The sequence below is a fragment of the Nicotiana attenuata genome, unplaced genomic scaffold, assembly GCF_001879085.1.
Source record: "Nicotiana attenuata strain UT unplaced genomic scaffold, NIATTr2, whole genome shotgun sequence".
NCBI lineage: Eukaryota > Viridiplantae > Streptophyta > Magnoliopsida > Solanales > Solanaceae > Nicotiana > Nicotiana attenuata.
The window spans coordinates 41,676-68,365 of record NW_017672071.1 but is presented as its reverse complement, the minus strand read 5'-3'; the positions used below and the strand labels follow the sequence as shown (position 1 = coordinate 68,365).

The window sequence follows — 26,690 nt, the reverse complement described above, 5'->3', positions numbered from 1 at the left end:
CGGTTTCGGTACGATAATTCGGTATTTACCAAATTATGCACAGCGCTACTCTTACGTCGATTAAATTAACAAAAAAATATGTATTTCATAAATTTATTATTTTCTTTCATGACTGTCAGATTGACTAGTATCAAATATCAAATAAAGAAAACGTGGCGACCAGCCGGAATTTTACTTCAGATTCTGACGAGGCCAAAATTTAAAAGAAATCGTGTAAATCTCCGTATTCATAGTAGGGAAAGAGAAAGGCCCAAGTCGAAGCCCAAATTGAGTCCAGATGAATTGATTTGAGAAAGCCCAAGTATCTCTGTCTACAACGACAGTTCGTCATCTTCGGACCCTCCGGCATAACCCGATTCACTTTTCGGAGCGTTATTTCTCCACCTTCCGGTGGAACATTTCAGAGGGTACGTGAAAGCACAACAATGGCGTTTTGGTGTAGAGTGAACAACTCCAAAATCAAAACCCTTTCAGGTCACCTGAAAAGGTCTTATTTTCAATGCCACGGTTCTAATTCGCTCATTGCCCGTGCTTCTTCACATACTTCAGTTCGGGTTCTCAGCAACCCTAGCTTAATTATCCAGAAAAGTCCATTCGAATTTCCACAAAGTGTCAGGTTTTTTGCAGCTCCTGTACAGGTAAGCTAAGCAATTAAGATCACGTAGTTGTTTTATGTTCATTGATAATCATGCGTGTAGTGAGGATTGTAACTGATTTTGCAGGTGAAAACGAGGAAGGAAGAGAAGGATTCGAGTGGGCCCAGATTGAATCACGAAATCAAAGCAGACTTTGTTAGGCTTGTCGGTGATGAAGGTGATTTTATAATTAAGTTCAGCTCTTCCTTTTACTTTGTCGTTGTTGTTTTTCATTTGTTTCATGAAGAAGGAAGGTCAAACTTTTTTCAAAAAACACTTTGTGATAATCCATCTGCTTAAGCCTTCGTCGATATAGTTACAAGATTTCTATGCTAGTGGGATGTAGTAGATACCTTGCGGAATAGTCGAGCGGGGAAAAAGTGAAGGCTGAATTTGTATGAAGTTTTTATGAAGCAAGATGCTAAGATCATCATATGATCATAGTATGGTAGTACAGTATATTGTGCTTAATGTTGAAAAAGTCACATTTTTTTGGACTCTGACTTCCAAATCTTAATAAGGTTGGCATATGACATGTAACCTCGAGGAAAAGCTTTTGTTGGAAAACTCAAAATGCAAATTAAATGGTCAAAGTTCCTTGGGGTGTGATTATGTTACCCGGGTATCCATAATTAGGATTCTCAATTTCACTCTTCATCCAAAAAAAAAGGATTCTCAATTTCACATGTTATGACTAGAGTTGCTTATTGGAGCTAGAAGTATTGAAAGTACATTGCTAAATGGAACAGATAACAAAAAAATAAAAATTTAGTTGCTTTATTTTTCTTAATAGTCATGGCTGAACGCATTGCAAAGTATTTTAGCAGAGAACCAAGAATTAGCAAGAGGTTGGTGCTGGGGTAACATGTAAGAAGGATGAAAGCTTAATGAACACTGGAATAATTCCTTATGCATCATGCAAAAGGTTAAAATGTGTTGAAGAATTGCCGGATGCTCTACTATATATCAAGCGTTAGAAATAGTATTTAAAGCAATGTTGTTTTGAAATTCTGGACCAAGCAAAGGACTCCATTTATCAAGTTTGAGTTTCTTTATGCCTGAAGTCTCGAAATTATAAAACCGGTAATCTTATGAATCTGTAATTGAATTATAAAGCCAAAACTTAAAGAGATTGAAATGGAATTAAATCAGAGTAGTCTATTAAGGAAAAAATGAATTCTAACCTATTCACAAAACAATTGATTCTGAGCTGCACATGAAACTCAGCATATTTTTGCTTTGCATCTGTTTGGACAGCACGGCCTAGTTACCCCGAGACATATGTTCATGGCTTTTGGTTGTACACTTTTCTTGTATTACTTTGCCTTACTTCTGTTTAAGAAAATAATATAAGCGAAAGCTTTAGTTTTTTGTTTTGAGTTTTCTCCCTTAGTATGTAAAATGAGAAGAAAAGAGGTAGCTTTAGTGCTCTGGGTTTAAGTCAAGCAGTTGACATTTTCCTAACTGTTATACGCATGTCTCAGAATCTAGTGTTGATTAATTGCTATTATATGACGCAGTTTTTGTTTATTTTCTATTATTATAGGTCTTATTCTTTGCATTTTTGCAGGTCATCGCGTAGTGTCCATACGTGAGGCGTGGGAACTTGCAAGAAGTCTCAATCTTGATTTGGTGGAGGTAAGAAGTGTCAATCATGAGGCTTACTTACAGTTACAAGAGCGATACTACTGACAGGAAAACATACTAGGATAAACTAACACAACAACAACAACAACAACAACAACAACAACTACCCAGTAAAATCCCACATAGTGGGGTCTGGGGAGGGTAATGTGTACGCAGACCTTACCCTGCCCCGATAGGGGCAGAGAGGCTGTTTTCGATAGACCCTCGGCTCAGAAAGACGAAAATAAAGTAAGAAAAAACAAGAGGAGAGAATTCATTAGTAACTCCAGTAGAAATTGTAATAGTAACAGAAACATAAAAACCGAAAAATCTAAGGCCCGGGGCTAAGACTAGGATAAACTAACACAAATGTCAAATTAATGCTTATTATAACATGAAAACACGAGGGAAATAAACTTTCTCGCTGAAGATCTTTTCTGGTTCATAAGCAGCGTTTTGGGCTTATCTGTTGCTTTCCTTGTTACCTTGGTACAGTGATGACTGAGCAAGTCTGTCATATTGAGCTTGCTCGTTTCTTGTTGATAGGACAGTTTCCCTTTGTATCATTCTTCCCTTTCTTTACTGATTCAGTACTCTTCGTTTCGCGTCTTGTATTACTCAATTCTGACTCAATTCTGTTCTCTTCAATTCACGTCATAGCAGCTCAATATGCAATTAAGCGGGGCTAACAAGAAAAGTCAGAAAGAACTGACTTTTGTCAATCTGATGGATTTTATTTTGGTTTACTTGTCAACTCATCTTCCAAGATGTGAAAATTCTTATTAATTCGATTCTGTTGCAATGTAGAGTGCCTGTGTACATAGGCCGTGGTTGAAATGTTCTCAAATCTGGTCATGGACAGGATAAGATGATTGCTAAGAGAAAATTGAGTGAAAAGACGTGTAGTTTATAGAAAAACAAAGGTCTTTTGTTCGTTGAAAGAAGTGTATATAAACATTTTCTTGGCTTTCTTGCTACTAGGAGAAGATTATATTGAGAAGGACGTCTTATTTTCGCCACAAGCCCTTAAAAGTAGTTTTTCAACCAATTTTAAGTAATATAGATATGTGAAGATGAGGTGTGTGCATATCAAGTATGACATTTTTTGGTTAGTGAACTTAAGAAGTCAGGATAAGGAGGACTTACACCTACTTCCCTTACTGAAGTTTGTAAGCTTCTCCATATATTCTGGCAAGACAAGAAAGCAAATGGGAAGTAGTGATAGGGAATTAATCATATTTTCATAATCTTCTTTACTATACCAAAATGGAAGGATAGTATCAAAAAAAAAAAGTAGTATAAAAAAAAAGAACCTATACCAAATGGGAAAAAAGAAGGCTTGTAAAGATACTTCGGATGTGAAATGTCTCTCTAATTGACAACTTCTCTTGCCAAATGATGTGGCTGGACCCTAATCTTTGGAAAGAGTTGAAGTTGCTAATCCATTCTTCTGCAATTCTCTGTACCCTTCTTCACTTCCACTTTTAGCTTCAATCCGACATCAATAGGGAATGAATAAGGGAAGGGGTCTAATAGGTGTTAGTATATGGTTTTCCCAATAAGGCAGGACCATTTAATAATATGTGGTTCCATCTGATATACTGTGTGCTAAATTGGTTTTTGTGATTTTGCAGGTGTCACGAAATGCCAAACCACCAGTCTGCAAAATTATGGACTACCACAAAGAGAAGTATCAACAACAATTAAAGGACAATGCTAAAAAAAGCAAGGTACGTTCTCCCTCAATAATGCCTGTGTATTAGAGGTGTTGCTAGCATCAGTTAATTGGTGTGTATTTTGTATCTGAAGCCAATCTTTAGCTTCAATATCATATAAATGTGGTATTGATCGTGAGTTAAAACTGTTTAAGATTTAGAGCTCGCCAAGTCTAGTTGAAGCTTGACTCTGGAAAAGCTTGATGAAGTCGAGCTCAACTAAGCTACCTCCATTCTTTTTGGCTCAAATTAATTCTTTAAGGTCAAGTGACCTCAAGCATTGAAGCTTGGATCCACTTGTTCGGCTACTGCATCTTTAATGATGATATTCCATACTTGATTTATGTTTATGTATGTAGGAAGAAGGTGATTTCGTAAATTTAATGGTAAAATCTCTCCCTATCACATAGAATCTGACCTTGAAAGTCCTAGGTGTTCTTACTGATGGAAATTTATGGGCTGTTCGCACCCGTGTGGCCTAGTGGTCAATGAAGTGAGTTTAGAACCATGAGGTGTTAGGTTCAATTCCTAACAAAGAATAAACACTAGGTGATTTCTTCCCATCTGTCTAACCTTGGTGGATAGAGTTACCTGGCACCTGTTGCTGGTGGGAGGTAGCAGGTATCCCGTGGAATTTGCTTAGGTGCGCGCAAGCTAGCCCGGCCACCACGGTTATCAAACTTTTTTTTTTTTTTTGGATGTATGGGCTGTCTACTGGGAATTGCCAAGTGTTAACATAATCCGGATATATTTTAGGTCACATAAGTCTCCCAGATGCAAAGCTGCTTCCATGATTTTGAAAATTGGATATGCATGATTAAAACTGTAATAAATGATCCAACAGATAATAGTAGTTCTCCTTATAAAAAACACAGGTAATAGTAGTTCTTATCCTCTGGATGTAAAAGACCCATGTCCAACTGTCACACAAAATCTTGCTTTTTTTTTGGGGGGGGGGGGGGAGTGGGGTGGGTGCAACAGTGACCTTTTATAGAGTAACCTCCTACCGTCGCATGCATAAATGATGGTGGACCCCTATTTTTCTTTTCAATATTGTGGTAGTTTTTTTGTTTGCCTTTGAGAGGTAAGCAAGAATCAGATAAAATTGGCATGCAAAAACTTCAGATGTAAAGGGGCAGTGTACAATTATTAGTCAATTTGTTTTGGCTCTGCTTTAGTTAATTGTCGTCAGTACTTGATTTTTTCTTGTAATATTTTGCAGTCTGAGTTAACTTTGAAGAAGGGAGATTGTAAAGAAGTCCGATTTGTTGGGAAAATCGTAAGTCTATTGCTTGTTTTTCTCCGTTATAGCATTCCCATGACATATCAGATCCGGTGCCTTACGTATGATCACAATACAATAGAACTAAGCCTTTCCTGAAGCTCTGCACAAAATTTGGTATTTTGATATCAGTGGTGTTCTTATGACAACTATGGATGGTGCTTTTTCTTATAAATGAGATACCAGATCCTTAAAGGAGCATATGATAATCATCTGTTAGATAGGTTTGAGTGTCGGTTTCTTATCAGGTTTCAGATTGAATCAGATGCCTTCATTTTTTGCTTTTGCACGGACTATTTGCCATTGACTAATGATTCGTTCTGATAGTTGTTTATTATACTTGAAAAGAAGAACTTTAAAATGATATCCACCTTTAACCATGGAAGCGCACCATATAATTGACAATTGTTTGAAATTTTGCAGTTCTTAGTTCTATGATGCCTTGAAATCAATTGTGGGGTTGAATCTCTCTCTCTCTCTCTCTGTGTGTGTCATGCAGGAAAAAAAAGACTTGAAAATTAAAGCAGATACAGTTAAGCGAATGATGGAGCGTGGCTATCGGGTGAAGGTACTTACTTAGCCATTAAACAACCCCCCCCCCCCACCCCACCCCAAAAAAAAAAAACAAAAAAAGCATCTCAGTGTTGTGTTTGCTTGTTTTTAATGCAGCTACTCTCAATTTTTTTTTCGTTGCATCCTGCCATCTTCTGTTTTAAGAAAGGCTTGCAAATAAATGCTCTTTCTATTGGCCCACAGGGCTTCAGTCTAGTGGTAAGAGCTCTACGCGTGATGTGTGAGTTAGGCGCACATCACGAGTTCGAAAACTGCCAGACAAAAGCATGATATTTAAGTGGAGAAGGGTAGAAGGACATGCCTATTATTCACCGAGCTTCTATGCACTACTGGCCTCGGGGATTTTCCGGTTATCAAAAAATTTAAAATGGTCTCCTTTTGAATGATCAATTTTAACACAGAAAACGAAAAAAAAAAACATGGAAAATTAGCACCTCATTTTCTCTCATGTTCTTCGAGGTGTCCTTAGTGGCTCAAAAAGCTAGAACACTATTTGTTGATTAGGTAAAAGTTTGAAATCAATTGTTTAAAATTTTCAGACTTAGAGGTTGAAATTTAAAGACCATTACGTGCTGTAAGATATCCTTGTCGGTGCATCACTTTTAACCCCATAGGTTTGATTATGTCATAAACCATATAAAACCTTTTTTAAGGTTGACAGGCTGGTTTTTTAAGACATGCATCTGAATTTACCCGAGTTCAATTCAATCTGCTTGCAAATGTTTCTTGGATTTTTTTGATATTTAGTAAAGCCACTTTTAGTATATGTTGATCCTTTCGCTTCGATTATTCTATCACCCTGTCACCTTATCTTCTTGTTGTCACTATATCGGAAACAACCTCTCTACCTTCACTAGGTAGGGGTAAGGTCTACCGTCTTTTGCTTATGCTCTACCCCTCCCAGACCCTACTTTGTGGGATTACACTGGGTTTGTTGCTGTTGTATGCTAAAGCCACTTTTAGGTAGATGCTAGTTTTCACTACTTTTTTCTATTTGATATCTTCTGTGACACTTGATTATTATGGAGTTGAGCCAGTCTGCTGTCACATGCATGTTTGGAAAACTAGGGTGCATAATAAGCAACTTGAATGGGTCTTCTATTGTTTACCTGAAGCTTGGCTTCAAGAAAGATCGATAAAATGTCCTTTGGTACTTTGTGAGAAGTCTAAACCAGCTTTGGACAGTTTTTTTTTCTTTTTTGGAGCTTTGGACAGGGTATTTGGTAGCAACTTCGTGTTTTTTTAAAAATGTGACGTTGATTTCTTGAGGATTTATTGTCTGCAATGTTTTTGGTAAAGCAGATAATGTTGGTTGCATGAGAATGTATGTTTGGTTATCTTTTTATCAAATATAATCAGTTATGATCTTTTGTGTTCCTGAACAGTGTACAGCCATGTCCATGGGCAATGAAGGAGAGGATTTGGGAGCAGTGTTATCACGTTTCTCTCCTCTGGTAAGATATGGTGCTATTCTGTTGGTAGCATCCTGTTTGAAGCTATTTTTAATTGTTATTTTATTATTTAAGTTCTGTGCCTTGGTTGGTTGTTGTTTTCTTTAGATTGAAGATGTTGCCTATATTGAAAGTGGGCCAAGAGTGGAGAAAAAGCAGGCATATATTGTTGTCAGGCATGTTAAGTTCGGTCCGTCAAAGAAGGGTTCAGGAAAGAAAGCGTCAAAAGAATGCAAAACTGCCAGTTCTGAAGAAGATGCAGCATCTCAAAGTTCTTTACAATTGGATGAAAACTGTGATGCTGCTGAATCTAGTGTTGAAAGTGACGACGATAGCTGTCAAGAAGAAATGACTGATGAAGATGTGGATGACAAGAGATCAGATTGGAGAGTATCTGGTGCAAAAGGTGATTCCAGGAAGGTTTTTGATTTTGTGGAGGGCGAAAATGTAGGTGCTAGAACTCCAAGTTTTACAAATGTTTCTTCAGATTTTGCACGCGCGAGATCTGCACGTGATTCTTCTCGAACTGAAGCAGCTGGGCCTTCATTTGGTAGTTTCAGAAGAGAATTAGGGAACACAGTGCAGGCTCCGTCAGGGGAAGAAAATAGGTATCAAAGAGACCCTAGAAACTCATCTGTACCTACCAAATCAGCTCCTAGTAGCACCCCAAGTTCAAGGAGCACAATGACAGTGGACAACCTATCTGATATAGGAAGGCAACTGCCACTGGATAGGAGTGGCTTGTCACATACTAGAGACCTTGGATCTCAGTTGCTGAGGAAGTCTCCTCTTAATGGGTCTCCGGAGCAACATCCTTCTCATTCTGGTGTTCGAAGTTCTCCATCCTCTGGTTTTGGTATTTTTAGCTCTGCACCAGCAGACAGGACTCCTAGCAAGGAGAGCAATGTTGCTACAGAAAATAGGTACAAGAAAAGTGAGCAGTCTAATTCTGGAAGGAACTCTAGTACTTCAGATCCTAGAGGTTTACATATGGCTAATCCCCAAGCTAGAAGACCTGATCTTGGTAAGAGGGATGGTCCAGGGAAATACCCGATCTTTAGTGAGAGCTCGAAGATGATTCCAAACCACAACTCGGAAACTCAACGCTAAGTTTCAGAAATGATATGGTGTGCTTCCAAATTTAGTTTCTACATTTTGAGCAGAGCAAATAATCTGATTTGCACCTTTTTTATTGACGAGATGCATCTAACGTGCAGTACGTCTTAGGCTGATTTTTTCTTTTACCATGTCAGCCGCGCCTCAGAATACCAGAAATGTCTGGTAAACCTTTCATTCTTTTGAATATTCGGGATTTCTTCGAGATATACTGGGGGAGGGGGAGGGGGAGGGTAGGAGGGTGTAGGGATTGTAATAAAAAGTTTATGAGATCTTTTTTGTTCTGTTATTGCAAAATATTGCATTTTGGAGTTGGTTTGCGTACAGTGGACCTGGGGCCTTCAGATCCGGTGGTGCATGCTGGAATCTCCTCATTAATTTGTTTGTAATTCGATACATTAACATTTAGTCTCATTTAGTCTAAATATCCATTGTTATTAGATGAAATGTTATTCTTAGTTCCTCGATAGCAATGAAGTTATATTTCATCTCTTTCAAATTAGCAATGTTACTTTTCTTCGTAATGCTGTCCGCCTTCACAACAGAATTAAAAGTGTTTTTCTCCCATTATATTATTTAAGGTCAATCTCTATTGATAGTGTAGATATGTTTATTCTCATTCATGTATGTTATTTGATGGTTTTGTGGATCATTTTTTCAGCAAATAAGAATGCTGTCATTCAGCAGCAATCTTTGAGCAGTGAGACGTGCTTAGCCATTACGAGAAATTATGTTCGCTTGATTTTATTTCTTAAATTAATTAATTAAAAAATTAAATTACTTCTTATAAATATTTTCATAGTACTCTTGTTCAAATACTTTATAACACTACAAGAAATCCGGTAAATACCGACCACAAAAACCGACCAACTTTGGTCGGTTATGGCCAATTACCGACCAAAACGCGACCAAATACGCTTGGACGACATTTTGATGGTCGTTTTAATAAAGTTGGTCGGAAATTACCGACCAATGTTGGTCGGTAAATTAAATTCAAAAAAAAAATCAACCAAAGTTGGTCGGTATTTTAATTATATAATCAAAAGATTTACCGTCTGGGAATTGAACCGAGGTGTGCACTATGGCATGATACTATTCTACCACTAGACCATTGGTGCATTTTGTTTTAAGATTGTCTTTTTATTTATTTATACTCTTTAATTATTTTTTCGCATGAAAATAACCGACCAAAGTTGGTCGGTTTTATTAAAAAATAAAATTACCGACTAAAGCTGGTCGGTTTTTTAAAATGATCGGCCGAATACACCGACCTAAGTTGGCCGTTTTTTTTAATATTAATCTTTATTTATTTTAATTGCAAAAACCGATCGGTTCTTTTACCGACCAAAGTTGGTCGATTTTTCTTGTTCGATTTTTGCCGAATTTCTAGTAGTGAAATCATAGTAAAGGCATACACCGAATGTTGAAAAGAAAGGAAAGAAAGAATATACCTTGATATTGTTTGGCAAGAAGGGTAATATCTCTCTATTTCCCATATAATGAAGAGTTATGACAAAAATGCATAAAGAGAAGATGTCATAAACTAAAGCGCCAAAAAGGTTTATATAGTACGAGAGATATGAGCATGTTGTGGTTCGAACTTTGGGGATGAAATTATTTTTGGTAGTATTTTATTTTCAAACTGAAACTTTTCGGCAAATTTGAATTGGACGAGTTCCCGAGATGCTCATATGAGTGAGGATGGCTAAATACGAAAATATTTCAACATTACTCTTTAGAAAGATATCAGCACCTTTAATTATGAAGAAATTGTATAGTAAAACAAAATAAGAATATTTGTTTGATTTATTCTTTATCCACAGCTTATATATCTTAATTAAAAAAATTCCACCAACATCTTATTTAATTAATACTAATTAGATCACTAAAGAGTGAAGTTGGAAAAAAGGTAATCAATATTTCTTATTTCTTAAAATGCTAAAATTTTGAAAACAATAATAACTTGTCTAAACGACAACTAACAGTTTGTTTGGATGGTTGTTACATATCGCTTCATAATGTATCGTATTGTATTGTACTGTATTGTATTGTTTAATGTAATGTTTGGATAGATTATATAGTTTGACGCTGTTTCATGATATCACGCACCAACACTATGAAAAATAAACTTGCAATATTATAAACAAAAATTATGATACGGGATAAAATTATTATATGAAAATATAGGATAAATGATAAAATAAAATTCTTTAATTATAATGAAGGGTAGATTGAAAGAAAAAGATAAGGTAACGACGCGACCACACCAAATCGGGCGTTACATAAAGTGGCACATTTCGTCGTTATGTAATGACGAATTTAACGATATGATACAATAAAATTTAAGTAACAATCATTACAAATATCGTATTTAAAGTAATCATACGATACGATATAATAGGTAACAACCATCCAAACAAGCTGTAATGTGGAACGGAATTTCGATTTTCTTTATTTTACGTTTTAACTAGATAAAAGAAAATCAAACGTGAGCAGCAAGAAAAACACACACTTAAAACGAAAAAGAAAAAGAAAAAAGAAAAAGGAGCAAGGACAAAATGGTCAAAAAGAGCGTTTGCAGTGTGTGAGGTTTATCAGAGAGCATCGACTCTTGAGAAGCTCGGAATCAAAAACATTATAGACTCGTTTTTTCTTTCTTTCTGTAATTGATCTTTTCAAACAAGATGACTCAAGACGTGGAGATGAAGGAGCAAGCAGCTCCTCCTTCCGATTCTCTTTCATCCACTGCCCCTTCAATCTTCCATCGTAAGTACAATCTTTGTGCCATTTTTTTTCATGGGTTTATTACTTTATTGTCCATAAAGATCTAAAGTTCTTATTTTTATTTTATTGGTATTGTTATTTTTACTGGAAATTTCTGTGTTCTCAAATTTAATAGATCAATGTTAGGGTTTTTATGAAATGGTCACTTTTAGGGCTTTTTCTATCTTGGGTGTGGGGGGTTTTTGAGTGGAAATTGATCTGGGTTTCAGTTGATAGATCAGAGTTTAGGATTTTGTAGTAAAGGTTATATTTTGACTGAAGAATTTTTGGGGTTTATTTAGTTTTATAATTTGGGTGTTCTCTTAGATTTGAAAGAGATAGCATCGTTGATTGAGACTGGGGCATATGCTCGTGAGGTTCGGAGGATTTCAAGAGCCGTGAGGCTGACTATGGCACTGAGGAAGAAGCTAAAGGCTTCTTCACTATCTGCTTTCCTCAATTTTGTTCTAGTTCCTGGATCTGAGGTGCATTCCCGGCTATCTTCTTTCCTACCAAAGGTAAGGCTTTTTGGATAAGCAAGCAAATATTTTACTGTATGATGAGGCACCAAGAAAGTGCATTCATAACAGCTTGTTTGGATTATTGTTACCTATCATTTCATAATGTATCGTATTGTGTTGTATTGTACTATATTGTGATTAATACAACATTTGGATAGATTGTATCGTTTGTCGTCGTTTCATGATGTCACTCACCAACAATATGAATAATAAACTTGCAATATTGCTAAGAAAAAATAGGATACGGAGTAGAATTATTATATAAAAGAATAAGATAAATGATAAAATATGGTTATTTAATATTAAGGAAGGGAGAGAAAAAAGCAAGGTAACGACACCACCACACCAAATCCATCGTTCCGGCACTTTTCGTCGTTACGTAACAACTGATTGAACGATATGATACAATAATATTTAAGTAACAATCAAAACAAACATTGTATTTAAAGTAACAATACGATACAATACAATAGGTAACAACCACCAAGCAAGCTGTAAGTGCATTCATGTACAAAAGTATCATTGGGCTTATCTCTTTCATATCCTGCATATCCCACATATTGCAATTATGTAACGCAGATTTGGTTCTTCAGGCCATGTTTTGTTGTCTCAGATATTTTGACCTTTTTTAAACAACAACAACATACCCAGTATCTCTGATTTTCTTATGCAAGATATGTAGGTGAAATGCAGAGAACCTCTAGAGTTACCAAGTTATTGAACGTATCACAAAAGAAAGAAGAAAAAAAAGAACCCCAAATTATTAGGTATTGGAGTGAAACTGGTACATTGTGAGCAAAATGGATATTGGATTTCATATAGCAGAACTAGCTAGTTTGAGATTTTGGCCTACTAGTCGTAGTAGTTGTTGTTTTCTTATGCAGCACAGAATCACTGTTGGATTTGTGGAAGTTAACTTGAAAATTGTCTGGAGGTTGGTGGAATAATTGTATGCGCTTAACTTTTGTTGGGGTTCATGGAGTTTAGAGTACTCTTGATTTTCCCCCCTTAGTAGCAGGTGCAATAGTACAGGAGCTTTTAGTGATAAAACCTTCCAGATAGGATTTAATGGTGTGTGTGTTGTTGGTTATTGGTTTTTTACTATACAAATGTTTCTTTCTTGCAGGAAGACGAGCAGGATATGGAAGTTGATACTGCAACATCTGGAGCTCAGGCACCGATTAAGAATCCTTTGCCAGAGCTTGAGATCTATTGCTACTTGCTTGTATTGATATTTCTAATCGACCAGAAGAAATACAATGAGGTAGGATAAAGTAATGTGTTCTATTTCATATTGCCTTTTTCGTGTTAAGTTTGTGTTTTCAAGGAGCTACAAATTACTCCTGGTTTACTTTCAGGCTAAGGCGTGCTCCTCAGCAAGTATTGCTCGTTTGAAAACTGTCAACAGGAGGACTGTTGATGTACTAGCTTCTAGGCTTTACTTCTACTACTCTCTGTGTTATGAACTTACTGGTGATCTTGCCGAAATTCGAGGGTGAGTAAGTTCTAAATTGTACAAGCACGCATGTAACACCAATGCCATGCTTTCATAGAACAGGCTTTCCAAATGAGATTAGGGAAGAGAGAGTATTGAGTTAAATTCATCTCCTTTAAGCCTATCTTTTGGCTCCGTTTTGGCTTTTCCATTTCTGTCTCTGATTGAACTTCTAATTTACCGACAGTAATCTCCTTGCATTGCACCGGATTGCAACATTACGCCATGATGAGTTGGGTCAGGTTTGTCAGTGTTCTGGATCTTTGGGTGCCCTTTGTATTCTGAATATGATGTTTTATACTTATTCGATGGTTATGGGTGCAGGAAACACTCCTTAATCTGCTGCTGCGGAATTATCTTCACTACAACTTGTACGATCAAGCAGAGAAATTGAGGTCAAAGGCCCCCCGTTTTGAAGCTCATTCAAATCAGCAGGCAATTCTCTACTCAATTCCTGTCCTCTCTGTGCTCATCTGTTTTTAAGTTCCATGATAGGTTTTTCTAAAATATTCCTCTCACTGTTGTTGATGCTTGATCCACCGTGATGTGCTAGGTTTAGAATTTTATATTAACTTCAGTGCTCTTGGGTTTTGTAAGGTTTTCTATGTTTTTGGTGTACTTGATCCAAATAAAACTTCAGTGTTCTTAGGAATGCATGTTACTTGTTTGTTTAGTTAAAGCTTTACACTTAGTTTAGATAGTGCTGATTGTATTTCAGATCGATATCGGTATCTCTCATCTTTGGATCAGTGCAAGGATCTATATTAACTTCTGAACTTTTGGGGTGGCTTGATTTTGGTGGTAGCTCAACTGATTTTAGCAGTTCTATCGATTAGTTCACTTGCTCTTTTAAATTTGTATTGCTGTAATTTGCTCAAAGAATTTGTCTAGGATGTTTGTTCCTGCAATTTGATCCTCCTTTATTAACGTCCCTTTTTTCTCGTATCCTTCAGTTCAGCCGATACCTCTTTTACCTTGGAAAGATCAGGACAATCCAGTTGGAGTACACTGATGCTAAAGAATCTCTTCTTCAAGCTGCTCGTAAAGCTCCTCAGGCTGCTCTTGGTTTCCGAGTTCAATGTAATAAATGGGCTATTATTGTCCGGTTATTGCTTGGAGAGATTCCAGAAAGGACTGTTTTTATGCAGAAAGGCATGGAGAAAGCATTAAGGCCATACTTTGAGCTGACAAATGTACGTATTACACTATTAAGCTTAGAAAATCCATTTTTTTGGAGGTCATATTTTGAGATCTTAAGTATCAAAGTTGACTTTCTTGGAGTTCATTTTTTGAAAAGGAATAGCTCAAGATTTTTTTGCATTCTTTTTGGTTTATTTCATCAAACATATGGAGAGAGAACCATTTTGCCTCTCTATGTAGAAGCACACCAGGTGTACAAGTGACTAGATATGTATCTTTAACATTATGTAGCATGTTACCATGTAGTATCATTTGATGCATTGCTTGTAGCATGAGTCAAGTCCAAGTAAAAGCATTTTCTTATGAGAGATCTCATTTGCTTGCCCAATATTCTAGAGACGTGTTTGTGAACTGTCGTGACCACCTGTCTGCTGTGTGGAAGATTGACCGACCTTTTTCTTGTTTGGTTTTTCTTTGAAGAAGCTATGTTTTGTGTGTCATGGGAGGGGGGGCTTTAGTAACGGGTGATTCATAGTGGTCCTGCTTAGGAGGACAGTGCCCCTTCCTGTGGCTCTTTTTGCCTGGATCTCCTATCAAATCCTGAATTATATGGGTTGTAATTTTTGGTTTTCAGGCTGTTCGCATAGGAGATCTGGAGTTATTTAGGAAAGTTGCTGAGAAGTTCTCCAGCACTTTTAGTTCAGATGGAACAAACAATTTGATTGTGAGACTCCGCCATAATGTCATTAGGACTGGGCTACGAAACATCAGTATCTCATACTCTCGGATCTCGCTGGTTGATGTTGCAAAAAAGCTGAGGTTGGATTCTCCAAACCCTGTTGCTGATGCTGAGAGTATCGTGTCCAAAGCAATTCGAGATGGTGCAATCGATGCGACATTGGATCATGCGAATGGATGGATGGTATCAAAGGAGACTGGTGACATTTACTCTACAAATGAGCCTCAAATTGCTTTTAATTCAAGAATTGCCTTCTGTCTTAATATGCATAATGAGGCTGTGCGTGCTCTTCGATTTCCTCCAAATTCCCACAAGGAGAAAGAAAGTGCTGAGAAGAGGAGAGAGAGACAACAGCAAGAACAAGAGCTTGCTAAGCACATAGCTGAAGAGGATGATGATGATTTCTGATTGGGGTCTATGATCATGAGATGAACAAGGAAGATGTTGTGTTTAAGATTTCCCTGCCATTTGAGATTGGATATTAAGCTTATTCCTTGGATTAAACAAATATGTTTCATCTGCAATTTCTTTTGGCCTTCTATTTCTCCTATTATGAAGTACTAGGTTTCATGATTAATGTTTTTACTGTTAGTAAAAATTTTTACTGTGGAATTCTCTCATATGTTTTTCTCCAACTATTTCTTTTTGGTAGCCAAACACTTCCTTTTGCCAAAAATTGCTGTGCTTTTATTTTATTTCTTCTGCTGTTACATCTATTACCCAGATATCCAGGCAAAGAAGTAGTAGTAAAATTATTGTCCATGATTGTTGAATCAAGTTTTCTAAGAGCTAATACTAGCTTAGCTTGCCTTTTATCTTATCCTTCTATTCTAAGCCTTCTATTCTAAGCGAGGAGGGAAATTTATAGCGCCCCTACAAACTAGTCAAATGACAGCCTGCCTTATTTTTCTCCGAGATAGCCTGGTCTAAGCTAGAACCACATATTTGTGAGCTATTAGAATGAAGTTTCCATAGTGTTGGGCATTGACTTGGGGCGTCAAAGTTAGTTCATGTACTATTGAGTATAGGTATTAAATAGAAGAGTATAATATAACATGTTGACTCTCGAGTCTCAACCCCTATATTGAGCTAAAACTAAAGTTAATTGAGTAGCTAAAACATATAAAAAAAAAAATCAATAAAAAGGGATAGAGAAATATTTCTGACCTATAGTATGTTTAAGAAGTTATTTATTTGGGTAATTTCAATTATGAACTGTTAATCAACTCATATTGATCAAAACAAATGTAAGGTAACTAGTATTTGAGCGTCATTCTAGAATTGAGACGAAGTGTTTAAAATGCAATCAAAACAATAAGGGAGATAAATTAATTTATTTGGCCAGAGGTAGTACAAGCTATTTCCTTCGTTTACAAAGCAATCATCTAATCATTCTATTTCAAGAAAAAATCACGAATCACATTCTTTGTAGTTAAAAAAAAATAAAAAGTAATTCAGAAAATTCAAATAAAAATTATTGAACTTCATAAATGATGTAGGAATTATAATAAGGGGTTTTGACACAGTTATCCACAAAAACGAAACTATTTACCCTTGTCTATCCATAAACTAATTACATTTCCTATCTGTAAGAGTTTTTGTGGGGAATTTTTTCTTTATTCTCCAATTTTTTTTTATTTATTTCTATGCTTCTTTTCTTTCTTTTTTTCTTTTCTTTTTCTTTTCTCCTTTTCTTTTTTCTCGTTTTCTTCTTATTTTTTTCTTTTTTCCTTTTCTAATTTCATTTAACTTCTTTTTTTTATTATATTTTTTTCTCTTCATAATATAATTTCATTTACTGTTTTCACTAATTTTTTATTATTCTTTTATTTTATATTATTACTAAAGAAAAATCAAATTGTGTACCAATTAAATGTAGCTAATACAATCAGAAAATATTAACTAACATATAATACCAGTATAGCATATAGTTATACCAACAGGGTATACAATTGTACGTAAAGAGTTAAAAAAAAATTAATTCAATCATTAAACTGAAATAATATCAGTTGTCAATAAAAAATTTAAAAAATTCTAAAAGGATCTAATTGTAAGAGTGTACCGTTACATTATATAGCATACTATTTTTTTTTTTTTTTTTTTGCATTTTCAGTTTGTCTCTCACGTTGGGTAAGCACTTAAAGCAAATTAAAAGGGAAAAGGCAAGTGAATTTACGTGTAAATAAGTATACTATTATAAGTATATTGTATACTATTACAACATACTGTTACAATATATTGCATATTGTTACAGTATACTATAACAATATATTGCATACTATAATAGTATACTGTTACAGTATAACTATATACTCCTATAGTATACTGTTGCAGTATAGCTATATACTCCTACAACATATTGTATATCGTAGCAGTATACTATTGGGTAGTTGTGTTCTTCTTCGATTTTCAGCTGAAAATTTCGATCTCAATCACCTCAAATCAGCTCCAAATGCTATCAAATTTCAGTATGAATTTCCAGAATGTAAAGCAATATTTAATAGTACCCACTTTGAATCAAACAAGAAATCTTCAAAAATAAAATTTTAAATTTCAAACAAGCAATATACCATTTTGGTATACAGTACAAATCTGTCTTCTTTGCTAGTTCAACTCAATTTCAACCCAAAGTTTAAAAATCTAGTCTAAAATCTCTACCAAATTGACTCAGAATATAGCCACTTCCTCCAACTAATATTTCGAACATACCCAGTCAGAATCGGATCAAAATAACCACAAACTCAACAAACCCAATTTATGAGTTTCAAGCTTCAAGGTCCTCCAATGGCAGATTAATGTTTGTCACAGTTAAATCTTCAAAAAATCATCATTAACACCAAAACTTGCCACAAAGAGTGTCGACAATTAAAATTTGTTATTACATACATAACCTCACAAATTTGTAGCAAACTGAAATCTTAAAATTTTTTATCCTTTTTTGATAGATCTTTCGTTTTTAGCTTTTTTTTTTTTTGCTGGGACAAATGATAAAGATAGGAGAGAGAGGTAGATAGATCATATATCTAATGAAAAATTGTAAGGATATTGGCAAAAGGAAAGAAAGAGAAAGAGCACAGAAAATGATAAGAAAAGAAAGCAAAAAGGAGGAGAAAAATTAGCTTTAACAAGAATAAAACAGGAAGAAGGATTAACCGGGAATTACTTTTGGTTGCATAGGTATATATTATAATTATTTTCAGAATAGGTAAAGGCGGGTAATTATTTTTGCTAAAATAGGTATATAACATAATTTGCTCTTATATATAATAATGCCTTCTTTAGGGGATGAGGGAGTATAAAACTTTTTTTTTTTTTTTTTAATACAAAAGATCATACAGTTTACGTCTAAAGTGAGAAGCCATGCGCTCTCTCATTGCTTGACCAAAAGGAAAGCGATTTCTTCATTCTCAATCAACGAATTTCAAAACTCAGCTCATCTCCCCCTTTCTCTATTGTTTATGAAAATATGTTCTCTTAAATTTGCAGCTAAAGCAAGTCATCCAATCATTCTATAAATCTAGTCCTAAATTATTAAGATCGAAATAATCAACTGTTAGTAATCAAAAATCAGAGTAGAGAAAGAAATATAAAAAAGAACGAAAACGTTTAATGTTAAGAGAATATAAAAGAGAGTACAAAAGTATCTAAGATAATATTTAAAACTTGTATTTACATTAGGATGCCGCTAAATGAAAAGAAATGAACTTCAATTTATATAAAAAAATTCATTACATTTTCTTCCAATACCGAATAAGGAAGATTTATACTTTCCTTTTAGAAAAAGGGCCCAAAACAATTATGGTAAATGTATTGTTATTCCATAGAAAATTAAAGTAGAAGAAAACCCCAAACGTGGTAAGCATCTAGCATAATCACCCTTTCTCTTTTTTCCTTTTTTTTTTCCTTTTCCTCTTAATAATTACACGTCAAGTTCAAATCCTTCTTTCTACAATTAGTTCACTTTTCAGTATCTGACAACGTAACATCCTGTACTTCAACCATGGAATTTTTAGCTTTTATCTCTGTTTTCTATCTTGCAATGGTTGTTGTCTTGATTTCTCAAGTATTCTTCAAGATGAATCGAACGGTTAAGATTGAAGATCAATCAACTCCTTCTGTATATGACTCCTCAGTTGATCCTTCTATTTTACAAGGTATGTTCCTCTATCTTCATACATGTATAAATATTCATGTTACATTGATCGTAAACGGGTGCCTAACTCACATAACACGTGTTGCACTATTACCACTAGACCAAATCCCGGCATCATATCTTTCTGTTGTAAATTTCTGTCATATGTGCTTTCTCTTTTTCTTAGTTGTTCTCTAAAGGGAGCTTTGACGTAACTGGTAAAGTTGCTGTCATGTAATCAGGAGGAAACAGCCTCTTGCAGAATGCAGGGTAAGGCTCCGTACAATAGACCCTTGTGGTCCGGCTCTATCCCGGACCCCACGCATAGCGGTAGCTTAGTGCATCAGGCTGCATTTTTTTTTTTTTGTTGACATTTTTAACTAGTACTATTATGAAGCTAGATTTGAAGGAGATAGCATCAATGATTGAGAGTGGAGCAAATACAAGTGAAGTAAGTAAGATATACAAGGCTATGAGATTGACCATGAAAATCAGGAGGAAACTAAAGGTTTCAATATTATCTACTTTGTTGAATTATGCTCTTGGCCCTGTTTCTGAGGTCCATGCACAACTAGCTTCATACTTGCGCCAGGTAAATTAGTGCTTAGTAAATAGCAATTTGAATGTTGAACTTGGAAATAAACATAAAAATCCACCATTTTCTACCTGTCTTTTATGTACAAAGGCCCTACTTATTTTCTCATATAACCATTCTTCTATTTGGTAATCTTGCTTAATTGTTTGACATGTACGTGTGTGTGCGCAGAGGCGGATCCATGATTTTAGGTTTATGGGTTCCTACAAAAATCTGAGCTAATATACAATATTATATTAACTTGATGAACGGACTGGGTTCCAAGCTAAATATTCCTATATATTTAATGAATTTTTCAATACAAATACAGGTTCTAGACAAAAGCTACTGGGTTCACAGGAACCCATAGCTATTGAACTGAATTTGCCCCTGCGTGTGTGTGTCGATATGTAATATCTCTGCTCTATGAATTCTTATATGGCCTTTAGCAGGATAAAGATGACACTCAAGTTGATGTGGAAATGTCTGAAACTGAAGCCCATTCAACACATCTGGTGCCTGAGCTTGAGATCTATTGCTACTTGCTTGTTCTAATATTTTTGATTGATCAGAAGAAATACAATGAGGTGAGTACAAATGGCTAAACTCTCGTATATAAGGATATCTCTACTCAACTTCATGAATTACTGCGCATTTGTTTTACCTTCAGGCTAAAGCTTGTTCCTCAGAAAGTATTGTTCGTCTAAAGAACATGAACAACATAACTGCTGATGCTCTTCCATCGAAGCTCTACTTCTACTACTCTTTAAGTTATGAACTTGCTGGGAATCTCGCTGAAATTCGAGGGTAAGTTTGTTAACTTTTATTTTTATTTTTTTGGCTATTACTACTGTGTTCTATCTAATACAAACTCTTCTTTACTAACAGTAACCTGCTTGCTTTGTACCAAACTGCAACAGTACGCCATAATAAGTTGAGTCAGGTATGTGAAATATTTGATTCATGTCTTTGGTGTTTGTTATATATTGAAAACTGTTATAGTTTATTGGCTGGTTAAATTGCAGGAAACACTTCTCAATCTGTTACTGAGAAATTACCTTCACTACAACTTGTATGATCAAGCAGAAAAATTTCGCTCAAAGGCCCACTGTGTTGATGCTCTTTCAAACCAACAGGTATGTTGTCTATTTGCTTATGGTTTTATTTATTTATTTATTTTTTTTGCACTAACGGTGCAAAGAATTTACTATTTTAACATGTTGTAGCATGTAACATGCGTTATTTCCGAGGTTACTAATATCACTTCTTGTGAATTATCGGCGTTTAAATCTCACTACTTGTCCTCACAATGGCTTCCTCTTATTTGCATTGCCTTTTCTGTTTCTTTCAGTTCTGTCGATACCTCCTCTACCAGGGAAAGATCAAGACAATTCAGTTGGAGTACACAGAAGCCAAATATTCTCTTCTACAAGCTGTGCAGAAAAGTCCAGTAATTGCAGTTGGTTTCCAAATACAATGCAATAAGTGGGCTATTATTGTCCAGTTATTGCTTGGAGAGATCCCTGAGAGGACTGTATTTACACAGAAAAGAATGGAGAAAGCACTGAGGCCATACTTTGAGCTAACAAATGTAAGTATAGGAGGATCAAAATTCAAAAGCATTAGGGGGCCAATATATAACTTTGACTTATTCTGAGCTTTATAATTGATTTTTGTAATATTTGTCTTTGCAGGCTGTTCGTGTCGGAGATGTAGAGTTATTTAGAACAGTAGCTGAGAAATTTTCCAGCACATTCAGCCAAGACAGAACAAGCAACCTGATTGTTAGACTCAAGCATAATGTCATTAGGACAGGGCTTAGAAACATCAGCGCTTCGTACTCTCGTATTTCACTGGCTGACATTGCCATGAAGCTAAACTTGGATTCTGAAACTCCAGTTGATGATGCTGAAACCATTGTAGCCAAAGCAATTCGAGATGGTGCAATTGATGCCACATTAGACCATGCCAATAGATGGTTGGTATCAAAAGCAACTGGGGATGTTTACTCCACAAATGAGCCTCAAATTGCTTTTAACTCAAGAATTGCCTTCTGTCTTAATATGCACAATGAGGCTGTCCGTGCTCTTCGATTTCCACAAAATTTGAGAAATAAACAAAGTGTGGCGACGTAGAGAGATGCTTTTTAATAGAATCAACATCTTGCAGGAGTACCATTTCGAATTAAGTTATATATACTGACAATGTGAAGAATTTCTACAGTATCAATGCGATTTAACTTGATATAGCAAGTTGTTATTCTATTTCTAGGTTATCATATCAGAGTTGCTATGAAAAGTTACTCACTCTTGTGGATCAACTTGATCTGATAGTTTTTGAACAATTTATACAAAATCATTGCACAAAACTTATACTTTTATCGTTTAAATTTCCAGTAATTATGGGCAACATGTTTTGCATTTTATTTCTTGAAAGAATTCCAAACGAAAAATATCTTTTACTTAAAGCAAACACATCTGTCTAGCAAGTACATATGACCCAACAAAACCAGTAACCCCCTACTTCACATGATATTTATTTTGGTTATTGTCACGAGGGAGCGAATTTGACAAATATCCTTCAGTACCTCAAGATGTTCAAATAAACTTCGAAGTCTATATGCAATGAAGTAGAGGAGTTTGCACAAATATGCTCTTCACTCTTACTTTCTCCACCGGCTTGGGGAAGAGCTACACTGGAGTGCCTTGCAAAATGACTCTGAGAGCAGTCATTCAACCTGCTGAACTCAGACCAAAAGACTTGACGATAGTGCTAACCCTTTCAGCAAAAGTTCTGGATGTTATCTTCTTGCCAGGAACATGAAATGGATTTGACACAGCATCAACATATGCGGCATGAAATTTCCTGAAAAACTGTAAATAATTTCCACCAAAAAGATTAAGCAAGCTGCTATGCTAAAGGCTGACTATCACATACATCACACCAAAGAAACATCTGAAACTTAATGTGCTTCAACAGTGTTTCTTCAACATAAAGCCATTGATATTGTTCAGACAAAGTATTCCCAATTTCCCTCATCCCAATTTTCATGTAGACGTACTATTTAACCAAATTGCAGGATATATCTTGTTTGCAGTATTCGTTCATGATGATAACAGTGCTTTTCTGTTTTACATTGGGAGACTGGATAGCCATTCTTTTCGTGGCATAAAATACATTAATGTAGTTTTACTAACGAGGGACCACCTTACTGTGGAAGACTGACCCTTGGGCAAAATACAAACTGGTTTAGCTGTTTCTGCAACATATCACTCTAGCAACCTGGGACACTATCTCTTAGCAGTTCAGACATGAGTAAACTTTGGTTCTACGTTTTTCTACGTAACTTTTTCCTAAGTGCACTTATTTGTACGGATGTGATAACAGTAATATTCTATCATTGCTTCACCGTGTTAAACATAGGAGCTATGTCTTCACCCTTTACATGAAAGTTTTCCAATTTGAGGAAATAGCTAATGTTTATATTTCTCTTAAATATTGAAATAGCTAATGTCTAGATGAAGATATGTTAACAGCATACCATCATAAAAGAAACCTATCCTAATGAAGTACAATGGAGAGTCCGCAAAATTGTAGTTCCCCTTCTGTTTCAAGATACCAGGTAAAACTGGCTCTGACTTCTTTTGCCACACACACAGAGACCCACATTTATATACGGATCCACTTGATTTTAGAGAACAAGACAGAACAGCCTCAGACGGACACCGCGAAGAATGACTATATCTGAGAGTTCATCAAAGAGTTACCAGGAACAGGAATGTGAAGGAGACAAGACATCAAGTGTAACAAGATGCACTATTAAAGGATCTGAGACACGAGGGGTTATATTTGTCCGCGTTATTTAGCTGCAAGTTTTGCAGAATATACCTAAATGGACCAAGACAAAATTTTCAGATACTTATTTTCTGTCATAAGCAACAAAGAAGAAAAAAACCTTCCAATAACTTGGTATTTCCGAAATACACATCAACTCAGAAAAGACGAGAGTAATTCCACTTCTTTCAGATTTTTATCAACCTCGGATCACTAAATTTATTATTTTAACACAAGAATGCATTATGCTTCAATAAGAGCAGATATGTTGGTTTGGAACAGAGAAAGAGGAAGTAGTCAACCAATGTAAGAACAAAACAAGGAGAAATCAGCACTTACATTTCTCACATCAGCATCTCGAACATCAAGATCTGTTGTGACCAATATGAGTTTCACCTTTGTATTAGTCAAACAACCATACCTGAAAGATATATAATAGCACACGGAGGAAGACAGGCTTAAATGTCAGTGATCTTTTATATTCCCAAAAGGCTATGTAAGTGGACTCTGGTACTATGTTTCATATTCAGTGCATCATAAAAAATAATATGAAGCAGCCACACCACACCATGCCCATTTTACGCAGATACATGAAGGCAAATCAAGAGTTAAGTATTACTCACACTTTGTAGTTTTCAGTTGGATATAGCAGGCCAAGAAATGTCTCGTTTAGGGTGGGGCTGGATTTTTTTGGATTGTTCACTGTAATAAGCAACAGATGAGTTGTCAAAAAGAAACCAGATGCTAACCGAGTGTCAAGATATGTTAATTAACTAAGTTTCCACTAAAAGGAATATTGGGCTACAAAATATACAAGGTCATAAAGTACAATCAAGCATAAGAACTCAATAGGTCCAGTAGTAGGTAGTGAAACAGTATGTTGTTTAGTTGTCCGACTGTCCAATATTCCCTGATAACCCTAAGACTTTAGTCATGAAGCTGCAATAGGTCATGATCATGATTTTGTTTAGGATAAACAGCTCCAGCAGCTTCTTTTAGTTTCCACACGATACAATACAAGAACCAAATCTAACAAGTGTATGCCTTGCCAAGAGACTTAAGATACTAAAGTTACTGCTGCCATTCAGTAATGTAAAACCTAATAGTGGTCCACTATGATTAACTTAGATTAATTTAATTGCATTGGTCAGAATAAGTAAAAATTCAAATTAAGAGTAATGAAGACAGCTTCTTTAGTCTCAGAACAGCAGATACCAGTATCAATCTACCCATTTTTGACCCATATCTTACTGAAAATACTTTGCTTTACAATCTATGGAAGAATCTCCCGTATGAACTAAAACTAATCAGCTATGACTAGTTCTAACTATGCACATTTTGCCTCAAAACTTTCCAAATCCATACAAATCATAGCTAAATCAAGTTTTTTTTTTATAAAGCTAAATCGAGTTTTTTCTCTTATAGCGAAATCGAGTGATGCGAAATTTTAACGCGTCAAATCAAATGATATACTAAAAAAATAAGCTAGATCAGCAAAAACAGATGATGAATAAGAACCTCTTTCATCGACAACATCAAGGGAGCAATGAACAATGTGATGAAGCTTTAGGGCATCATCTGCTTCGGTGAAGCTCTGTATATAAAGCGGATTGTTCTGTCCATCGGACGAAAATCAATAAAATTGCACAATATTTGGCTTATTCAGTTCTAAAAAGAAGAAAGAGATAGAAAATTGAAAGAAAAGAAACGAGTTTCTGGGGGAAAATGGGAGTACCTGGTGACCGACGACGGCAACGCAAACGATCATCTTCTCCGACGGGAATCTCACTGGTAAGAAGAGTTTTACAGTGTTCCCAGCTGTGGAAATCTGGTAATTCAAGGGACAAAAAATTATCAGTCCTTTTTTTGTTTAACTTAGGATTTTTCAAAAATATTTAACAGTATGTCCTTTGAAAAATCAATTTGTTTTTCTTAAACTAACATTTATTTGTTATAAATACAATTTTATTTATGATAAATGTCTATATTTAGAGAGATTCTAGGGTTTATTACTTGGTGGCTAAGTCACCAGGGTTCTATTCTATTGTAATTCATCCAATATCAATAAGAATTCTTGTCTCTACTTTTCTCTACAATACTCTTGTTCTTCATTTATTGTTTTATAACACGTTATCAGCACGAGACTCTAACCAATTGAGTAGAAGCTTTGGGATTGAGCATAATGACTGTCAATTGTTCCATGAGATTTAAGGTAAGTATTTTACCGTATTTTTCTCTTTTATTCTATAATTTGATTTAAATACAAGCAAAGACAATAAAATTTGATTATAAGTCTAATGGAGTTAGTAAGAAATTATAACCACTCGAAGTGGTAAAATTTCTATATCTTGCCATGATCAAATTTATGTATGATTATGGGCACAAGAAGTGCATACCCGTCCCATTGAATTTGCTTCATTCTCATTCCCTTAAGAGAATGTGATAGCAGGATGTGATAAGTCTGAAAGAAGACAAAATTATTACCGTGAAGGTATCAATGAATGTGGACGTGGTATTAGACGAAATTATAATCGTCATCATTGTGATAATGAGAATAATAAGGATTCTAATAATCCTTCACTCTGTGAAAGTAATAATTGTCATTGATTTGACATGAGATTTTATATAGCACATATAGATGATTATGGTCCATTCATGATGTGAATGTGACAACATCTAATTTATGAATACATATTCATTCTTCAAAGAATATGAACGTGCTAGTGGTAGTGAATATACCACACTCATCTCTAGAAGGAGGTTTGAGATGATATAGGTAAATAATGCCATTATTATGACATGAAGTCATTGGTCACGTACCTATTATACGCCAAAATATTTTGGCAATGTGATTATTAAAGGACAACAATAATGCAAGAAACATATCATGCATATAATTTTGACCATGACCATAATGGTATAACTTTCTCCTTGAAAGAGATATATGACCATATGGATGTTGATGAATATGTGGTAGTACAAAATTAATTGAGAGTTCTGGAAGAGCCAAGTATCACTATTTTGGAAAAATAAAATTGATTATCAATAAGATACTGTGTTGTAGTAAGTCTCAAAGAAACTTATTTTGTTTCCG

At 35.3% G+C, this 26,690-nt stretch overlaps 4 protein-coding genes across 4 annotated transcripts; 3 read left to right on the top strand and 1 right to left on the bottom strand.

Moving 5' to 3' along the window:
- Nucleotides 1-322: 322 nt before the first annotated feature.
- LOC109211667 lies at nt 323-8,891 on the top strand. The gene is made up of 8 exons (XM_019375230.1): nt 323-638; nt 723-813; nt 2,206-2,273; nt 3,896-3,991; nt 5,199-5,255; nt 5,758-5,826; nt 7,217-7,285; nt 7,391-8,891. Exons 1-8 carry the CDS (start codon nt 426-428, stop codon nt 8,390-8,392), a joined length of 1,665 nt encoding a protein of 554 aa, XP_019230775.1. The 5' UTR covers nt 323-425; the 3' UTR covers nt 8,393-8,891.
- A 2,015-nt stretch (nt 8,892-10,906) lies between these two features.
- Nucleotides 10,907-15,713, top strand: LOC109211666 (probable 26S proteasome non-ATPase regulatory subunit 3). Its single transcript, XM_019375229.1, has 8 exons — nt 10,907-11,164; nt 11,489-11,679; nt 12,809-12,946; nt 13,041-13,177; nt 13,365-13,419; nt 13,502-13,612; nt 14,131-14,370; nt 14,952-15,713. Exons 1-8 carry the CDS (start codon nt 11,083-11,085, stop codon nt 15,462-15,464), a joined length of 1,467 nt encoding a protein of 488 aa, XP_019230774.1. The 5' UTR covers nt 10,907-11,082; the 3' UTR covers nt 15,465-15,713.
- A 3,264-nt stretch (nt 15,714-18,977) lies between these two features.
- LOC109211669 (probable 26S proteasome non-ATPase regulatory subunit 3) lies at nt 18,978-22,136 on the top strand. The gene is made up of 8 exons (XM_019375233.1): nt 18,978-19,210; nt 19,590-19,780; nt 20,212-20,349; nt 20,433-20,569; nt 20,651-20,705; nt 20,788-20,898; nt 21,114-21,353; nt 21,457-22,136. The coding sequence occupies exons 1-8, from the start codon at nt 19,057-19,059 to the stop codon at nt 21,895-21,897; spliced, it is 1,467 nt and encodes a 488-aa protein (XP_019230778.1). The 5' UTR covers nt 18,978-19,056; the 3' UTR covers nt 21,898-22,136.
- A 61-nt stretch (nt 22,137-22,197) lies between these two features.
- On the bottom strand, nt 22,198-25,483 carry LOC109211670 (trafficking protein particle complex subunit 2-like protein). The gene is made up of 5 exons (XM_019375234.1): nt 25,332-25,483; nt 25,115-25,211; nt 24,220-24,298; nt 23,936-24,017; nt 22,198-22,635 (listed from the first exon to the last, which is right to left on the bottom strand). Exons 1-5 carry the CDS (start codon nt 25,362-25,364, stop codon nt 22,495-22,497), a joined length of 432 nt encoding a protein of 143 aa, XP_019230779.1. The 5' UTR covers nt 25,365-25,483; the 3' UTR covers nt 22,198-22,494.
- Nucleotides 25,484-26,690: the final 1,207 nt, after the last annotated feature.